The sequence below is a fragment of the Cheilinus undulatus genome, linkage group 14, assembly GCF_018320785.1.
Source record: "Cheilinus undulatus linkage group 14, ASM1832078v1, whole genome shotgun sequence".
Classification (NCBI taxonomy): Eukaryota; Metazoa; Chordata; class Actinopteri; order Labriformes; family Labridae; genus Cheilinus; species Cheilinus undulatus.
In genome coordinates this window covers 31,619,045-31,638,838 of record NC_054878.1, presented here as the reverse complement: position 1 = coordinate 31,638,838, position 19,794 = coordinate 31,619,045, and the positions used below count along the sequence as shown (strand labels likewise).

General features: G+C 37.9%; 1 protein-coding gene across 6 annotated transcripts in view; it reads right to left on the bottom strand.

Annotated features, from left to right (window-relative positions):
• LOC121521529 (rho-associated protein kinase 2-like) overlaps positions 1-19,794 on the bottom strand; it is a 61,851-nt gene that overhangs the window by 28,993 nt on the left and 13,064 nt on the right. For all 6 annotated transcript variants that reach the window (XR_005992858.1, XR_005992859.1, XM_041805591.1 and 3 more), the window contains exons 3-9: positions 18,176-18,276; positions 17,329-17,466; positions 14,312-14,572; positions 12,389-12,533; positions 12,142-12,280; positions 9,926-10,017; positions 2,518-2,677 (exon numbers count right to left, since the gene is read on the bottom strand). Coding sequence is in view for 4 of the 6 variants with exons in the window: in XM_041805591.1 (XP_041661525.1) it covers positions 2,518-2,677; positions 9,926-10,017; positions 12,142-12,280; positions 12,389-12,533; positions 14,312-14,572; positions 17,329-17,466; positions 18,176-18,276 (1,036 nt within the window). In the remaining 2 variants the exon portion in view is untranslated. The remainder of the gene's footprint in view (positions 1-2,517; positions 2,678-9,925; positions 10,018-12,141; positions 12,281-12,388; positions 12,534-14,311; positions 14,573-17,328; positions 17,467-18,175; positions 18,277-19,794) is intronic.

Here is a 19,794-nt window from a genome sequence, read left to right as displayed (position 1 = left end):
CAAATAGTTATTACATAATATATGTGATTAAATGCATGTAAAAGTTGTAAAAACCACCAAAAATGCAAGTTTTGTACATGGTGCTTTGTGCAATATTGTATACTCTATCCCTCTCAAGGGAAGAAGGGGGTGTCGATCTCTAACGCCGTTTTTTTTGGGGGGTCATGGGCTGTAAAGTTTGGGAACCCCTGCCCTTGTCCATGTTTACTCACCGAATCCACCCCTTACTCTGCCTCAAAGGTGTGGACTTTGTTATTTCTTTCAACAGATTATTTCCCCATGCCTCTTATTAAATGCAAGGACATCCAGAGAACGACCGGGGTTGTGTCAATCCTGCTTCCCGCCTCAGAAGGCTTACTTGCAACATCTACACTTTACATCTACACGTGCAGTACACTTTACTACAGTCTCAATTTTTGGCCCAAACATGCCTAAAACTTTTACACAGTAATACGCATCATAACATATAAATTTAAATTCAATATAATTTTGAATTTTATCTCTCTAAACTATAATAACTAGACTACACAGAAAAAAATCAACAGGTTGCAGCCATGAATTATTTTAGTGTGTTCCTCTGAATAATCAACAAAGTAATGAGATAAAAAAATACTTTTTTTATGTAATCAGTAATATACAAAAAATAAAATACAAAGAAAATTGAAGAGAAATAAATGTTCAATTTGACTTTAACTGAGTTGGTCAAGTCAACTTTTAAGTATCAAGGTTATTTAAGGGAACTCTGATATGAAATTAGTTTTCCAGGACAGCAAGAGATTTTCCAGTAAATTTAGCTTTAGTCTGTTGTTTTCCATGTGTTTTCAATGATTAACAGCCAACTATTTTCCTGGATGCATTATACAACAGTAATGTCAAACAGAGGAGGAGAGAAGTTCAAGGATGAGAATAAGAGGCAAAAACTAAAAACAAACTGCAGCGAACAAATGCAATTGTATATTTGTAATATTCTTCAGTTAATCAGATATAAATATTTATCCCTGTATGACTGTCTTGAAATATAACACGTTACAGATACACTGTATCCTTTTAATATTATTATCATGGGCAACATGATGCACATTGTAAAGCATATCATGAGTTACCCAGCAATGCCCACTCCTGATGGAAAGTACAACATCTGGAGTTCTTTTAGTTTTCCTCTGAAATCAGGATGAGTTTGATAATAATTACAAATGATCTAGAGATCCAAATGTTGATTGGCAATTTTAAGACTCACTGCATTTCCTTGGCACAACTTTACGTACAGTATACACTATGTAAATCAGTTGTTCTCAACTGGTTGGGCCATGGGCCCCACCATCAACTCCTCAAGGAGAATAGTGACCCAAACTTTAGAGCTCTTTTCGGTTAATCAGATGTATTTAATACAAAATAGTAGAACTTGGGCCTAAGGCAGTACAAAAGGTGTAACAAAACAATGAAACAGGACAAAACCTGCATGTTTTATAAGGGCTCAGAGACAAGTTGGTGCAATGTTTCTCCCAGGCGCACATCCGCAGCTTCGCGACCCACTTTTGGGTCCCAACCCACCAGTTGAGAACCACTGCAGTATATCATGGAAAGGAATGATATCCTGATGTCACATTTCCCTTTACCATTTAACCCTTGTATTTATGCTTATTTGATGACTTAAAGCAAAATATTTTAGAGGAAAAGGCACTTTCTGGGATTGATTTTAGGCCTAAACTGTTGTAACAATTAAATTTACTAATTCACCTCTCTACCTGAGAGTTGCCTCTCTTTGACTTGTATCCTTTAGCAGTCTTTTCAGTAACTCTGCTGAATGCTGAGCTAAGTTTGGTAACAGGGAAGGTTTTCTTCTGGGATTTTCAACCAAAAATTCTTGCAGTCAAAGCTAGTCTTTTCCTGAGAGATTGAACCAGATACAACCAAAGTGACAATGTGCAAAAACAGATGTGTGGACTGTGGCAAGGGAATTAAAACAGCCCCATTCTCCCAGAGTATCAGCAAAGTTATGCTTAGACTTTTAATCTATACTGTTGCATAAAGTTGATGTATGATTATTTCCTTCAGATTCATAAATGTAAGCCTTAAAAGACCCAGAGTTAAAAACTTTGCTGATTAAATTGTAGCAGGATCATAAAGCTGAAACATGTGTTATTTTTGTTTTTTACTTCTTTTCCAAACAGCAGAAAGCAGAGCTTTAAAACTCCATCATAAGCGAGGAGGGTTTTAAAAGGGGCTGTCAGAACAAGGCAGCAGTGTGAAGCTGGAACAGGCAAACAGTGTCTGACTGCTGTAAGGCTGTGTTAAAGGTTTGGGTGTGAAGCTGTCGTTTTAGAAACAGAAATATCCTTAAAAGCCTGTTTCCTTAGCCTTAAAGCCTTTATAGAAGTGCCCACACATGAAGGCAGCATTTTATTTGAAAAGAAAATCCAAGCATCGTTCACAAAAATACATCAAAAAGACAAGCACAGACATAAGTTGAATGCAAAACTGCAGACATGAAGTAAAATAGGTGTATGAAACACTTACTGGTCCTCTTTGAAGTAAGTAAAGCCGACAAATGGAAGCTGGTTGCCCACAAAGGCTTTGGGTGGAGTAAAGGTCTCAGCATTTTTTTTATCCTCCTCTATGTCGTCAAAGTTACTCGTGTCTATGTCACTGCTCAGCTCGGGCACGACTGGAGCAACAGCTGGAAGACAGAATCACAGAGAGAGTTAAGGAGAGGAGGAGGTCTCTATCCATCTTTTCTCTACCTCTCCCTCATTCACACTGGTTCTGTTGGAGTATTCTGCCTGTTGAAGCACGTTTGTTCTGTCCACTGTTCCTAACAGCTTGCTAATGCTGGATTTATGTTGGCTCTCTGTTTATGATAAGATAAGAGTTTATTAAGCCTGATGTTTCAGTGAATGTAGTGAGAAAGTAAGTCTGAAAAAAAAAAATCACTGAGGGTGAGTACTAATGTTTGCCCCATATGTGGTAGCAGCTCAATTTGTCTTGGCTCAAACAGTTTCTATTTTTTTTTACATTAGGGATCCTACCTTGTACCTGCCAGGTACTTCTTTTGGTATCACCCTGGGCGAGATTCAAGTGAACAAAGTGATTAATGCACTTTACCCTGCCATGGTTTTATGACTGTGTATTTGTGTGTTGATTGGTGCTGTTGCTTTCTTTTTTATTTTGAGTGCATGCGAGTGTTTTTAGTAGTTTCACTGGGAGGAGGACGTGTGATTTTGTTACAGTGCCAACAAAAAGTATTCCCCCCTTGGATGTTTAACCCTGTTACTGATTTTAAAAATCAATCATGGTGAATATGATTTGTTTTTTTCACAAGAAAAAAACACAAAAAAATCTGTCTTTAATTTGAAAGTGAAAACTGATACTGCAAAGTCATATCAATTAAATGAAAATATGAGTGAGACATGGATCACCTGAGTGCAGTGAATTTGTCTCAAGTGATTTTAGTTTTAAGACACATATGTCTAGAATGTTTAGTCACTGGTTAATCAGAATTCCTAGCTACCATTACACTGTGAAGAGAAAAGAACACTCCAAGCAACTTAGAAAAAAGGTTATTGAAAGGTGTAAGTCAGGGGATGGATACAAAAATCCAAGGCACTTAACATTCCCTGGAGTCCAGTTAAATCCATCATAAAGAAATCAAAGTAATATGGCTCACGTGTAACGCTGCCTAAGTCTGAGTGACCATGCAAGAAGGAGACTAGAGAGATGCCACCAAGACACTTATGACTACGCTGAAGGAGTTACAAGCTTCAGCAGCTGAGATGGGATTGACTCTGCATACAACAATTGTTGCCCGGGTTCATCACCAGTCAAAGCTTTATGGGAGAGCTGCAAAGGGAAAGCCACTGTTGAAGAAATATGACTCAAGATCACCAAAAGGCATGTGGAAGTCTCCATGGTCAAGTAGAAGAAAGTTCTTTACTGATGAGACCAAAAAGGTGCTTTTGGACATCAGACAAGACGCTATGTTTGACAGACACCAAGCACTGCACATCACCACAAACACATCCCCACTGTGAAGCACAGTGGTGGCAGCATCATGCTGTGGGGATGCTTCTCTGCAGCTGGCCCTGGAATGCTTGTAAAGATTAAGGGTAAAATGAATGTGGCAAAATGTAGGAAAACCTGGAGGACAATCTTATTCAGTCTGCCAAAGCATAGGAAATTTTGATGTACAGTGTGCAAAGATAAAAATATTCCTTTCCATATAAAATATTTTGGACTGATAGATGAAAGTTGGTTAAAAAAGGGAGTTCTTTTGAGAAAAGAGAAGAATGATGCTTTATTTAAAGTCAGACTAACAAAGATTTAAAGATTAACCTCTGCTTCTAACAGCATTTCAACTTAAAATAGATCCTCCAAAAACTTTGCACATTTTTTCAGGAGTAAACTCTGCCAGCGTTGGCACTGCTCGCAGTAGGAGCGACTCTCTGCAGGTTGGCGTGAGGTTGACACCACTCCTCTCGCAACACAGAGCTCGCTTTGTGCCCCACACACAGTTCCTTTCACAGACAGAGCCTAAACGCTCACTTCTCTTCTCACAGGAGCAGGCGAGCTTTAAACAGTCTGCACAACAGATGGACAAAAACGTGTCAAAGGGCCAATCAGATAAAACTAAGCTAGTCTTTAGCCTATAAATAGTTCCTAATTGGAAAAGAAAGCAGCCATTATGGATCCAGTTGCTCAGACCAGAGCTCATTACTGTCGGGTCAGAACACAAACCCTCAGCGTGACAAATGCGCCTCAAAGACGGTGCAGAAAATACAGGCAGGAACCGAGCTCAGGAATGAAGCTAACGCGGGGAATAAAAGAAGAACTTGGAAAAAAAAAAAACAGCAGAAATGTGGTGAGACAGAAAGAGACACAGGCCGCTCCATGGAGGCCCTTGTGGCATGGCTTCCCAGAATGCTCTCTGATAGCGGGCGGTTAATGACAGGCAGCCATGGCCGCAGTGAGAGTGAGAGAGCGGGAGCAGCCCTCCAAACTGGGGCGCCCCTCTCATTAGGGCCGTCCAAGCTGGCCACACAGCCGGCCCCGCCCGCCGCTACGGGGGGTGCTGCCTCCTGTCCCATCTATCCTGGGTGCTGGATCCTTTTTCCTGAACCGTCCCAGAGCTTGATAATCTTCATAAACATGAAAACAAATGGGAAAATCTCAACAGAAAACCGCACGCAGCAGGGGGCAAAGCTATCCCAAGTGAGACACAGAGGACTGGGAGGAACGTGCAGCTCTACAGGATGCCAGAATGGGAGCACAGTCATGTTTTGAGTGGGCGTTTGTGTGTGACAGGACGTGAATGTGCAAACTGAGCAGCCCAGCGGTGCCACAGTAGTGTGTTTTATGCTCCACACCGCCAGGCAGTCTGAAGTTGTGTCTGTTGTCTTAATCAGAGCCAGGTGAGGCTGAGAGACAGAGAAAAAGCCTACACTTGATTCGATTCAGACACAGAGGTCCTGTTTAAAGTCTTCATTTATCCCCTTTTTCTCTCTCCTTCCTTCCTTAGAGATGCTGAGTCTGATAAGACTGAATCTTTCTGAAGATTTAAAGGTTAGTTGAACAAACACTGGTTTTATTACAAGTTTAACTCAGTGATCATGTCCCTCCACTCTACAGTGTCTCAGACTGTGTGTGCCCATTTCAGACAAAGTGTAATAAGAAAAATAAATCACTAGTCAATCATATTCATAATTACAGCAATACTGAACAAAACCATTTGATTTAAAACAAAGTTTTTCTTGGCACGTCTCCTCCATTTGCATTGTTCTGAACAGGCATCTGCTGTATTTTCCATCAGGAAGTTTATGGCTTTAATCTAGAAAACACTGCTCTGAAGTGAAGTCAAGATCTCTGCAGGAACTTAATGATTCTTATAACAGGGAAGCAAACAGCATGAATGCATGTTTATTACTGTTCTTAATTTCTATAATATAACATATTGCATTGCATCATAATGGAATAATATGGCATGGTATTGAATGTGTAATGTGTTCTATATCAACCATATCATAACATATCATATTGTAAAGAGATTTCTTGTTGTATCTTGTCTCTTATCACAGTGAATTATATCATGTCCAGTAATGTATGAAATCATATGTTAATGTAGAGTCATGGACAAAAGTATTGGCACCCCTGGAATTTTTCCAGAAAATACACCATTTCTCCCAGAAACTGTTGCAATTACAAATTTTTTTGGTATACATGTGTTTATTGCCTTTATGTGCACTGGAGCAACACAAACAAATCAGAAGAAAAAAGACAAAATTGACATAATTTTACACAAAACTCAAAAAATGGGCCAGACAAAATTATTGGCACCCTCAAATTAATATTTGGTTGCACGCCCTTGGGAAAAAAAAACTGAAACCAATCGCTTCCTATAACCATCAACAAGCTTCTTACACCTCTCAACTGGGATTTTGGACCACTCTTCTTTTGCAAACTGCTCCAGGTTTCTCAGATTTGAAGCGTGCTTCTTGCAACAGCAGTTTTGAGATCTCTCCATAGGTTTTCAAAGGGATTTAGATTTGGACTCATTGCTAGCCACTTCAGAACTCTCCAGCACTTTGTCTCCAACCATTTCTTGGTGTTTTTTGAGGTGTGTTTGGGGTCATTGTCCTGCTGGAACACCCATGACCTCTGACACAGACTCAGCTTTCTGACACTAGGCCCTACATTGCAGCCCAAAATGTTTTGATAGTCTCCAGATTTCATAATTCCTTGCACACAGTCAAGGCACCCAGTGCCAGAGGCAACAAAACAACCCCAAAACATCCTTGAACCTCCACCATGTATGACTGTAGGTACTGTGTTCTTGTCTTTGTAGGCCTCATTCCGTTTTCCGTTAAACAGTAAAATGACGTGCTTTTCCAAAAAGCTCTACCTTAGTCTCATCTGTCCACAACATGTTCTCCCAGAAGGACTGAGGCTTACTCAGGTACATTTTTGCAAACTCCAGTCTGGCTTTTTTATGTCTCTTTGTCAGCAGTGGGGTTCTCCTCGGTCTCCTGCTGTAGCGCTTCATCTCATTCAGATGACAACATATGGTCCGAGCTGACACTTTTGCACCGAGTCTGCAGGACAGCCTGAATTTGTGTGGAAGTTTACTGAGGATGTTTATCGACCACTCCAACTATCCTGCATTGCATTCTGTTGTAAATTTTTCTCTTCTGTCCACATCCAGGGAGATTAGCCACAGTTCCATGGGTTATAAACTTCTTGATTATATTATATATATTGATTTTTTCTATTGCTCTAATGCACATAAAGTAAAATAAACATGTGTATACCAAAAACATTTGTAACTGTAACAATATCTGGGAAAAATGGTGTATTTTCTGGCTTATATTGTATCGCATGTATTGGAATCATATGGTATTGTATTATATGGACTGGTGTGTTATCCTGTATCAGTATATTATCTTACCTTATCTTATTTTGTGTGGTGTCCCATATCTTACTGAATGCATCTCATCTTATCTGATCTTGTCCTAACTTTAATTATATCGCATCATATCTTATCATGTGGCATTGTATTGTATGGCCTGGTTTATCCTGTGTCAGTATATCATCTTACCATTTTGTTTGGTGCCCCTTATCTTTATGAATCATACATTATCGTAACTGGAATCATATCTTTCATATTGTGTATATAGTAGGTATCATATTGTATAATGGGCGTTATATAATATTGTATCACATCCATCACCAAACTGTATGATATTTTAACGCATCAGATGTTGTATTGTTTATGATAGTGTACCTTAGTGTATCTTATTGTATTATGTATCATATCTTTTTTAATGCATCTTGTTCTGTATTTTATTGTGTATCAGTACTTTAAATTCTTTTAATTGCATTGTATCATATCGTATTGTAATGTATGATTTTGTATCTTTCCATATTGACTTGTTAATTGTCTTATATCATATCATAACCTACTGTACTGTATTGTAGAAGGCAGAGGTGTCTTATCATGGTGTCTCTGGTGATATTGTGCTGTATTCTGTCCATTAGGGCTGGGCATGAATCAAAAATAAAGATTAAATCACAAAACGGCCTACTGCAATTTTGCAATATTTCTTCAATCCAAAATGTGTGCCAAAATACCAGATTAATACATTTTCTGAAACAGCGACATTCTGCATTACATATCATGCAAACATGCACACCTTCAAGCATAAATTTTTTCTATAAAAGTTGGCAAAAAAATCCCACCTTCTTTATTTTTTAAATGTTTTCTTATTAAAAATGAGAAAGGCATAGAACCATTCTCTTCAATACAACAATTCATACTAAATGAGTCAAAATAATCACAGTTAGATTTTTTTTGACCTAATTTTTGACCTTGGTTTAATCTACCAAATATTGTTTTTATTACAATATAAAATGATTTATTGCTTGTTTTTTGGGAAATACATAAGATGATGCATCTTAAGAAACAACTGCATATGCAATCTCAATTGCAACATTGGGGAAAAAAATTGCAATTTAATTATTTTCTTAAATTGTTCAGTCCTAGTGTCCATTAGTGTATTGCAGCGGTTCTCAAATGGCATGGCAAGACACACTGGTGTGCCTTGAGAATTTGTACAACCATGCATGATTACTATGAGTATACAAGTATTAAAAAAGTTGGACAACCATATAGAAAACCAACATTTTCCGTAGTATTTCTAGTATTTTCTTACTGTGCCTTAGTTTCATATGCATGTTTTTTGGATAATTTGGTGTAAAAATGACTTATAAATGGTACAGAAAGTCTTGGATTAGTTACAATAGATGGCTTTTATTAACAGCTTTGAATAAGGATGATATGGTCAAAAAAATATAAATATTAGAATGTATTTGTGTAATTCAGTTGTTCCCATGTTGTGTAGCATTGTGAATCTGAACAACCATAAGTTCTTACAACAACTATACATCAACTAAAAATACTATCAGAAAGTTTTTAGAGGCAGTTTAGCATGGCTATGAAGATGGTGTGCCTTGAGATTTTGGCTTGAACTTAGGTGTGGCTTATCTTATTTTATTGTGTATTAAATCTTGTTTTAATGCATGTTGTTTAGTATTGTATTCTGTTACAGTATCATATTATTTCATTTATTGCATTGTATCATATTGTTATTTCATATCTTACCATATCATATTGCATATTTTATTGTGTATCAATTACACAAATTAATGTCTATAATTAATCTGATTAAATATAGGCTTTATAATTAATCACATTTAGTAGCATATGTTCATAATTTAAGAAAGATTCCATTACTGTTGGGTTTAAAGATAACAGTAACAAAGAATCAGAAAGAACAGCGTATCTCATCATATCATAAGGCATACCATTTATAACCATTAAAATTAATTTGCAAGAAAATGCAAAAGCTATCTTCTCTTTTGTATTTAACTAAATAAAACTCTGTTCTGCTGCTGTACTCCTTTAAGCATAACATGCTCCTCTTAATGAACGGCTTCATTGAAACACTATGTATATCTCATATGAGGGAGCAAAAGCAAAGTTTATACACTCCTCATCTACTTTTAAATGTTGAAACACTTCAAATAATACTTTTGCATATGCTCACACTGTTTAATGTATTTCAATGCTCTTAAGTCTTTTCTCAGTAAGCCAATAATCTTGCAGGTTTTGTACAACATCAAATCTTTCAAACATAAGAAAATAAAGAAGGAGAATATAAGAGTATATGACACATTTATAAATGCTTTATTGCTTATGAGATGGAAATAAACCATGAGCTCATGCTGAAAAGAAACAGATCTGCAGAGGAATGGGCTGCAGGTGATAAGAACTGAGATAATAGGAGGCAGAACGGGTCAGACATTACCAGAAATGGAAAATCTTCACATGCATAGAAGTCATTAATAAAATCAGATTCAGAAACGTGCACACACTTACTTTCTCTGATGTTGTCAAAGGTCCACTGGTCATTCTTGAAGAATGGGTGACTTTTAATCTCTTCCACTCCTGAACGGCCCAGACGAACTTCCCTGCACACACAAAAACCAGACTGTGAGCAAAAACTCAACACAAAACTCACACCCGGCTCCGCCCCTACACCCACCAGCATCGTCATCGACACACAGCCAAGTGACCGGTGGCCACACTGACCAGCATGGAGAGCCACATGACCGCTGGTGAGCACTGGAACCTCCTCTAAACAGATAGATGATAAAGATTCAGGAGGAGAGAAAAAGTCGGGATCAACAGAAGCTAAACCTACTGCTTCTACCTTCTTAAAACTCTCCCTGCTCTCTGGGTACAGGGCTGGAGGGGTGCGGCACTTTGGGCCTGCCACGTGTGGGACATTCCAGACCCAGCCAAGAGGAAGAGGAGAGGAGAGGGCAGGGGCAGAGAGGAAGAAAAACGAGAATAGGGAGAGTTTTTAAACCCTCACAAATAAGCAAAAAAAAACTGACTTGTAACCAAGGAGCAGAAGTACAACTACTAAAATCATGCAGGAGAAAGAGCTTCTGCAGGAAAAAAAGAAGGAGGAGGAAAAGACAGTGGTCCAAGATGAGGAAAAAAAACTGATTGATGAAAAACACATGGAAAGGAGGGAAGATGTAAAAAAGAAAGGCCAAGGAGGAAAGAGGATGGTGGTTCTCACAGGAATGATTCAGCAGGATGGATCGACAGTGACAGAGCGTGTGGGTTAACTGGTAAATGAATGTACTGGTGTGAGTGTGTGAGGCTGGGCAGCCGTGCACATGTGAGATTCTGTCTGTGGTGGGAGAATAGTGAGTGCGAAGGTAAATAAAGGGACAAATGAAAGGCTGCTCTGTACGGGAGCAGAAAGGGCCTGTGTCTGAGCTCTGAGGGGGCGGGGCTACTAATGTAAACAGGAAGTGGTTTCTTCCAGGGGGATGGGTCTGGAACCTAGTGCATGACCCACACCCACAGATTTATGTAAAGTTTACCTGAAATAGTACTACTATGTATTTACTGATACAAAAGAATACTATTTCTTTAATTATAGCTGGGATCAGCACTACTGCATACAGGTTTTAAATTCTGTTTTCATATTTTATGATGGTGTACTAAGTGTAAGTTAAGGAGGACGAAAAATTTCTTTTTTCGACTGCAGCCTCAGTATGAGCAGAAAATTGGGCCTGAAACATGCTGAAAATTTACTTCAGAGTCTTAAGATGTCTATTTATCAGTTTGTAGATCTCTTGTGGATACATTCATTAAGTAATTTTTCTAATTGCATTACAAGCAATTTAACCCTTCATTTTTACCTCTTCAATTTTGAAATGAGGCCTTTATCTTGATATGTCGGGTAAACATATACTTTTATAAGTATACAAAAAAAGAACAGGCCAATACACTTGCAAACAGCCGTTTCAGACTGGATTTGACGGCCACATCTCAGCAGTCTTGCTTTGCAGTTCAGTTTGCATGTCAACAAGTTAGGGCTTTCAGACAGCCTGCATGAGCACTGCGTCTCTCAAAGGTGTCTAATCTCACCATTACTGGCCATTTACAGCATTTGTTTCTGTGTCTGACTCTATCCTTTGTCCTGTCCTCTCTATAAAGGCATGTAACGCACAAAAAAGAATAAAAATGACATACGTGGCAAAGATGAGATATGTGGGCAGACTGTACTGCATGTTTCTTGATTGAAACCAAAGTTATGAAGAAAACTGATCTATTAAACACAATATTTTAGTCACCAAACATGTACAGCTGTTTTGCCTTCACCAGGCTGCATGTAGCATTAAAACTTCTGAATTAAGTGATGTTTAAAGAAGACTGCTTGTGCAGTGCACTTCAATTTAGAGGATTTCTGTCCAATTCACACACTTTTTAGACAATCTTTTGTTCCTGCTTAAAATGGATCTACAGCACTGTGTTCATTTACAGTATTAATATAAAGGTAAGCTATGCATATTCACAGATTTATCTTTAATCATGTTATGAAACAAGCTCTATCTACAGCTAACATGTTGCTTCTAAAACAGTCTTTCTAATTCAGCTTTTGCCAGAATCTTCTCCAACCCAGAGCAGAAAATATCTGTGTTTGTTATGTGTCAGCTGCAGCCTGGTTTATATAAATTATTCAGATTTTTTTAAAGCAGAAGAGTGTGATGAAATGATTTCCATGTGCAAACCTGTCAGTCAGGAAGGCACAGATGAGGTCTTTGGCATGTTTAGACATCTCCACATCGTCGGGGAAAAAGAGTGAGTTCTTATGGTTCATGATCTTCCCATAAGTCCCAACCAGGGATTCGGCATAGAAAGGAGTCTCACCTTGAAAAACAGGAATGAAACTTCATTTCATTTCACCTGAAATTTTTCCTGCTGACATGTTATTTTACTAAATATAAAACATAGGAGTGTAAAGGTTAGAGCACTTACCGACAAATAACTCATAAATAAAAACTCCAACGGCCCACCAGTCACACTCTCGGCCGTAGTAACCGTCACCACCCTGAGACTGCAGCACCTCGGGGGAGATGTAGTCCGGTGTGCCCACAGCTGTGTCACAGTGAACCATACCTGTCTGCAAACACAGACAAAAAATTGAAAGGTGAAACGTTTCAGTGAAATTTTGGTTGAGTTTATAGATAAATTTCTTACTTGGTAAGATGACCAAAATGTTCTTGTCAGTTATTTTTTGTCATGTTTCAAGCAGAAATGTCCAAAGTGACCGACCTAATTCAACAGAAGTCCAGCCAATTGGTGCTAGTAGTCTCACAGTTAGTAAACAGGGATCAACTGAGTGCAGTGAATGGATCTCAAGCGATTTGAATATAAAGACACCTGTGTCTGGAAGGTCCAGTCACTGGTTAATCAGTATTCCTGGCTACAATTACACCATGAAGACAAAGGAACATTCCAAGCAACTCAAACAAAAGGTTGCTTTTTGCCCATTAGACAAGACGCTATCTTTGGCAGACACCAAACACTGCACATCACCACAAACACACCATCTCCACTGCGATGCACAGTGATGGCAGCATTATGCTGTGAGGATGCATCTCAGCAGCTGGCCCTGGAAGGTTTGTAACGGTAGAGTGTAAAATGAATGCTGCAAAATATAAGAAAACCAGTCTGTGAGAGCGAAGATTTGGAAGATTTATTTTCCAGCAAGGGAATGACCCGAAAGATACAGTGAAAACTACACAGAAATGGTTTAAAGACAACAAGGTGAATGTTCTGGAGTAGCTGAGTCAAAGACAAGACCTTAATAAAATAGAGAATTCGTGCCTGGGCTTGAACAGGGCTGTTCAGGGCCAATCCCCGTGGAACCTGACAGAGCTTGAGCAGCTTTGCAAAAAAGAATGGAGTAAAATTGCAGTGTCCAGATTTGCAAGCCTGATTGAGATTTATCCACACAGACTCAGTGCTGTGATTTGCAGCCAAATCACAGCCAAAATAACTGCTTTTAAGACTGAAGAGACATTCCCTTCTGGCCAAAATAAAACAAACACTCACCACATAATATACGTCAAAACGAATGGACAGAGCGATCACAATACGGCATGTTTTGTTGTTGTTGGTTAGGTTATTTTGTGTCTGAGGTTTTAAGCTTTGTTCATACCTTTTTAAAGGTGCTATATGAATGAAGATGTTATTATTACTACTACTGCTACTATGACTGAATAACAGTTGTTTTTAAGGGGGTAAATATGTGGAACAAAAAGCTTTCTTTGCCCTCACCCTATCTGCAATTGATTAACAATCCTGAAACTTTTCAAAAACTACATATTCTGAAAAGACATACCGAGAAAGGATAAAGCCACTCACTCAGACTAAAACAGCTTGTGATGAAGAAGTAGAAAAAAGAACATGAGGATAGAGAACAAAAACAACAACAAATCTAGAGCAGAATTAAATCTCTGAGCTGTTTTGATCATGTTTCTAAGACACTCTGTAAACTGTTATATTTTCAGGGAGCTCCAACGTGTGTAACCACTCATAAACCGGCTATTTAGAAATTGCACTCATAAAAAACAAAGGAAGGAAAAACATTTCCTGACCCACAGAAAAGGCGGGACCTCAGCTGTGCTCTTGATTGGTTGTTAGGCATAATAACTCCTGAAGACTTTCAAAACAACCTGATGCAAGAGGGCTGCATGGAGCTGCAAATCTATATTTCAACATTAGGTGGTGCAATGGGGCACTGATAAAAAAGCCACCTGAGACAGAACAGACCTCCTTGACCTCCTTTATTCAAATAATCCATATACTCATTTCTATATAAAAAAATACATACTTCTCTAGATGAAAAGATCAAGGCCTATGAAGTTTTAAAAATAGATCCAGAGTCAGACTTACTGAGTCCATCTTCATACAAGTGCCAAAATCGGCCAGTTTGAGGTGTCCTTGTTGGTCTAGCAGCATGTTGTCAGGCTTCACATCACGGTGGATGAAGCCCATGGAGTGGATGGCGTCCAGCGCCAGCACCACCTCAGCTGTGTAAAAGCGAGCCCACTTCTCCGGTATGTCGTAGTTCATGGTGAGCGTGACCAGGTCGCCTCCAGGCATGTACTCCATCACCATGTAGAGGTGGCGGATGTCTTGGAAAGCACAGCAAAGCTACAGGATGACAAACTCTGTTAGTTTATGTCCTTGAAAGCACCACACAGGTTGGCAAGCTGTATTAGTGGGAAAAAAGATTAAACTCCAGAGTGTGTGTGTTATTTCTGGATAATCTGGATCTACTATCAAACAGCAGACACCAGTCATATGTCATAATCTCCATGACATCAGCTTAATATCAAGGAACATGAGGTTGAGGCTGGTTAAAAGACATGAAAATAAATATCGTCTTACAAGATTATCATAATCTCAGAAATCCTGTAGGCTTTGGCTGTCATCATTAATCTTTTTAAGGAAAGGTTTCAGTTAGATCATTTTAATAATCAGTCTCTGCTTCATCATAATCACATAAAGGATTATTTTTTAAATCTTACATCATTTATTCTCTTACTTTTACACAATTTTCCTGTACATGTTTGTGCAAGACATAAAGACGGACTTCAACCACGATTTAACTACTTTTACTTTTGTCTGTCACATTCTTACACTATTGGCTCACTGCTCGCTACCACATTAACTGAACCTCCTGAGACCTGAGCTTTTGTTGGAATTTTTCTTTTCAAACTCCACACAACTTCACTAGAATTTCAAAGAAATTACTAAGAAATTTGTGAAAATTCTGAAAGATATTTTTAAAGTATCCCATAATTAGTAACCCAAAATTCATTTATATATTCCCCTTAATGATTCAGTGAATTTTTGCCAAGAAGCCAAAATATTCCACAAAAAACTACCCAAAAATTCCATGTAAATTTCTGGACACTTTTAAGTAAATTACCCAAAATTTTAAAGCAAACTACCCCAAAATTTCTTATCAAATTTTCCAAAATTAACAAATACATTCCTCCAAATTCCATGAAAAATCTTGAAAATTGAAAGGATATCCCCACCCTAATTCCCCAAAAATGTAAATACATTTTTCAACTTTTCATGAAAATACTTAAAATTTTCAAAGCAAATACACCCCAACAGTTCAAATCAAATTCTTCGAAATTTTAAACACACTTCCCAAATATCATTGAAAATGCATAAGAGACACTCCCAAAGATTTTTTCTCAAAGTCCAATAAAAATACTATTGAAAATTTTTAATTTCCAACAAAATTTGTAAGCATATTCCCCAAAAACCTACAAATACACGACCTCAAACTCCATTAAAAACTTTGAAAATTTAAGGATATCCCCACCCAAATTACCCCAAGAAATCCCAGTTGAGTTCCCCAAATTTTCATGAAAATAGGTTAAATTCTGAAAGCAAATTCACCCATGCAGTGCAAACTAAAACCTTCAAAATTTCAAAAACATTTCCCATATTCCAATGAAATTGCCAAGAAATCTCAAAGCAAATTTTAACAAGAACTTCCAATGAAACTATCCAATATAGACATATTCCTAAATTTTCATGAACTTACCTAAATTTTTTACAGCAAATTTCACAAATTCCAATGAAAATGCCTCAAAATTTTAAATCAAATTACGCCCTAAAACTTCCAGTGAAACTTTTCAAGCATAACCCAAACTTTTGCATGGAAATACTTTCAAGCAAACCACCCAAAATAGCCAAACACACTCCCTTCAATTTCTATAATTCCTGAAGGACATTCAAGGACCTTCAAGGACATCCCCATCCAATTCAATTTAATTCAAGCAATTTATTTAACCCTAATGGGCATTCTAGCAAAAAAAACAAAAACAAAAACAAACAAACAAACAAACAAACAAAAAAAAACTTAATTATGCTCATTCTGCATAATACTTATCTGTACAAATATTTTTACTGCATTTTGTAAAAGCTGAATTGATGATTTTGAACTTAAACTCCTTGTGTGCACTGATTGCTAAAAAGAGTGTATCTAATACTGATACAAATGCTGGAAAAGCATCACATGATGCCCAAATATGGTATCAGCAAGTAAGTCAGTCTATGCACCAAACCAAAGGCCTAATTTATTCGACTTAGAATCAACATGTTTCATAAGGATTATTTCTTTATTATGGATGCTTGCACCATGGATTTACTAAGGCTGTGACACTGCCATCTACTGTTTTTGCAGCAAAGAAGATTTGACTTCACAATGTGGCACCTGCAGTGGACCTAGACATGGCAGAAGCAAACAATCTACTGTTAGAAAAGTTTGCAAAGCATTTTTTACACTACCATACCATAAAGGTCTGATTTTTCTCAAAAAGTTGTCATACCACAATCTAGAGGTACACATTCACAGGTTTTGCAGCTAAAACTTAAAAGTAGAAAAGTTAAGGCATTATAGTCTTGCATTAAATAGTCTTCAATACTTTTAAAAGCTTTTCACTGCACTGATTTATCAACTTTTAATACTTTTTAAGACCTCACGGTCACCCTGCACGAGCCACGCTGACTTCACTTGACATTCATGATTATCCAATCACTTGACAAATATCCTGCCACGTGTATTTGAGTTTTCCGGTCCCTCCCTCTGCTCTGCCACTGCCAGCCCTGACCTGCATCAGTACTTTGCTCTGGCTTTTAATCCCACCACCACCACAGCATCCTCCTGCAGACGCTGACAGGGGTGTAAGATATTATCTGATCAATCCTCCAGGAGTGATAAGGTCAGAGCCTAAATGCCAGACACAAACTATGATCTGCTGCTACTATAAAATGTACACATAACAAACGTGACAGAAACTCTGCATCTTTCTCTTATGTCTAAATTCTCAATCCTCCATCCCTCTCATGACATGCTGTTTGTTTTCAGTTGTTAATGTGCACACCTGGATGACCCAGGGACTGTTGGAGAAGGCCATGATGTATCTCTCCTCCCAGAAGAAGGCCGAATCTGACCGCTTGATCATCTCAAACTTGTTAAGCTGCTTCATGGCATAAACCTTCTGAGAGGTTTTGTGACGGACCTGCAGGAGGAGAAGTAAGACAACACAGCGAGACGAGACATCAGCTTTAAAAAACAATGATAGCTGCGCGAGGACAGCCAGAACAAAATGGTAAGAATGTCACAATGACAGAGATAAAATAAGAGACGGAGCAAGAGGGAAAGAGAGGGGAACCCATAATTACAGGAACACACCCACAGAAAGACATGCTTATACAAGATTTAAGCAAAAACACAGTAAGCCCCCCTCCCACCCTTCCTCCACAGTCGACTTCACACTCCTCTCCTACACGTTAAGCCTGTCCAGACTTGTTTCTACCACAAGACACTTAGCAAAAACCAGACTCTAGCTCACCAGAATCACACATCTGGAAAACATGGCGCTATAGAAGGAAGTACTGCAACCATTCATGATGTTTTTAGCACTCAAAGTTATTTTAATTGGAGTTAATGTGGAAAGAGAAGCTAATTTTGTCTCTAAACAAGTTGCAGGAGGTTACATAGTTCATGTTTGGGGATTTAAAGGATTCCTGCGCCCTCTATTGGTCAACATTTGAGGTGTTTTGGTGCAACTTGCTGCTTTTAGAAACATTTAAGCCTCTCTCCTGCTCTGTCTCCATTTATATTCCTGACGGCACTGCTGCTGCATTATTCATAATAAGAAAACGGACTGCGAACAACATCAACACGCTGATTCATTTATCGACTCCCTGCAGACACAAACGTCTCACCAGCTGTACTTCTCCGTATGCTCCTCTACCGATCAGCTTCACTTTTTCAAAGTCGTCCGGTTTCACCTGCAGCTCCCTCAGCTGACTCACCGCCTTTTCATCTGCGGAGATAGACAAACGAAGTGTGTTACCATGGCAACAGACTGTTAGGTTAAGAAGGAACAGGAAAATTTTAAACCGCTTGACCAGAGAGAGGTGGATGAGGTTATTTAAAGTTAAAACCACTCAGAGGTATACAAGCTGTTTAGCCGCATTTTTTTGTGTATTTTTTGTGTTCTTTTATTCATTACTTTGACTTTTCAATACTAAAAACATACATTTTGGCGGGTAAGTCTTTCACCTCTGCCAAGGAGGTTATTGATTGGCAGGGTTTGTTAGTTAGTTTGTTAGCAACATAACTCAAAAATTTATGGACGGATTTTAATGAAATTTTCAGGAAATGTCAGAAATGGCATAAGGAAGAACTGATTAGATTTTGGGAGTGATCCAGATCACCGTCTGGATCCAGTAATTTTTTAAAGGTTTCTTTACTATTGGGAGATAGGGCTAATGGCGGAGGTCTGCGCTCTCTGAGTGCTTTTCTAGTTTCTCAATACAATTTTTAAATTCTAATAACAGACCAGTAACAGGTCATTAATAAGCTCTGGACAATTTTGGTTTAAACTCGGGTTGTTTGTGACCAAAAAGGCTCCATTAAAACCCAACAAAACCACAATTTTTAATCTTCCAGCCATCACAGGAAAAAACAGACATTTTATGATATTAGACTTTCATTCTGGGGTCATTGCTTCAAATTTGCAGATTTTCCTGTTCATCACCAAATGTCAGCCATTTTCTCATATTTGGTCAGAGGGAAAATTGCATGCTTTTTTCCCCATGGTTTTCCATAGGTGCACTATAGTAACAGTTCATTAAAATCTTAAATAAGTTGTTGCACATTATCAACGTATTCATGGCTGTGATAATCCACTGTGAAGAAATCAAATTTGCACTGTAGTATAAAAATATTAATCATTTTTTATGTTTTCTACATAACAGAAATCAGGTTTTCTTACTCTACTGGAACTAAAAAGGGTTAAATTACAATAAAAGATTATCAGTATTTCACAGTTATGATCAGGGTGACGTTGAACAAAAATAATGCAAAATAAGTAGGGATTTTTTTTGCTACAATATACCCTGGCCGTCATTTTTGTCCACTACAAACCCTGAGAGTGACAACTCCATGAAATCCATTCATGAAAATCTTAAAATTGGACACAACAGCAATTGAGCATAAAAATCAGAGTTGCTGGTCTTTATAAACATAGTCATAACTATGATAATCCCGTTTGAGGAAATTCAATTTGCATGTAGCATAAAAAAGCTTTCATTTTATGTGCTTTTTACATTACAAAAATCAGGGGTTTTGTGCTCTAAAACTGAAACTAAAAGTTTTAAATTCCTAAAAATTGATCAATATTGTAGAGTTATGACCAGGTCAGAAATTCATTAAAATATTATTGCAGAAAAAAACTGAAAAAAAAAGATGCAATTTAATTTTGGTGTACAAACTTTGGCCACTTACAACTTGGTTGTATGAATCAATAAAAATCTTAATATAAAAAATGCATAAAAGC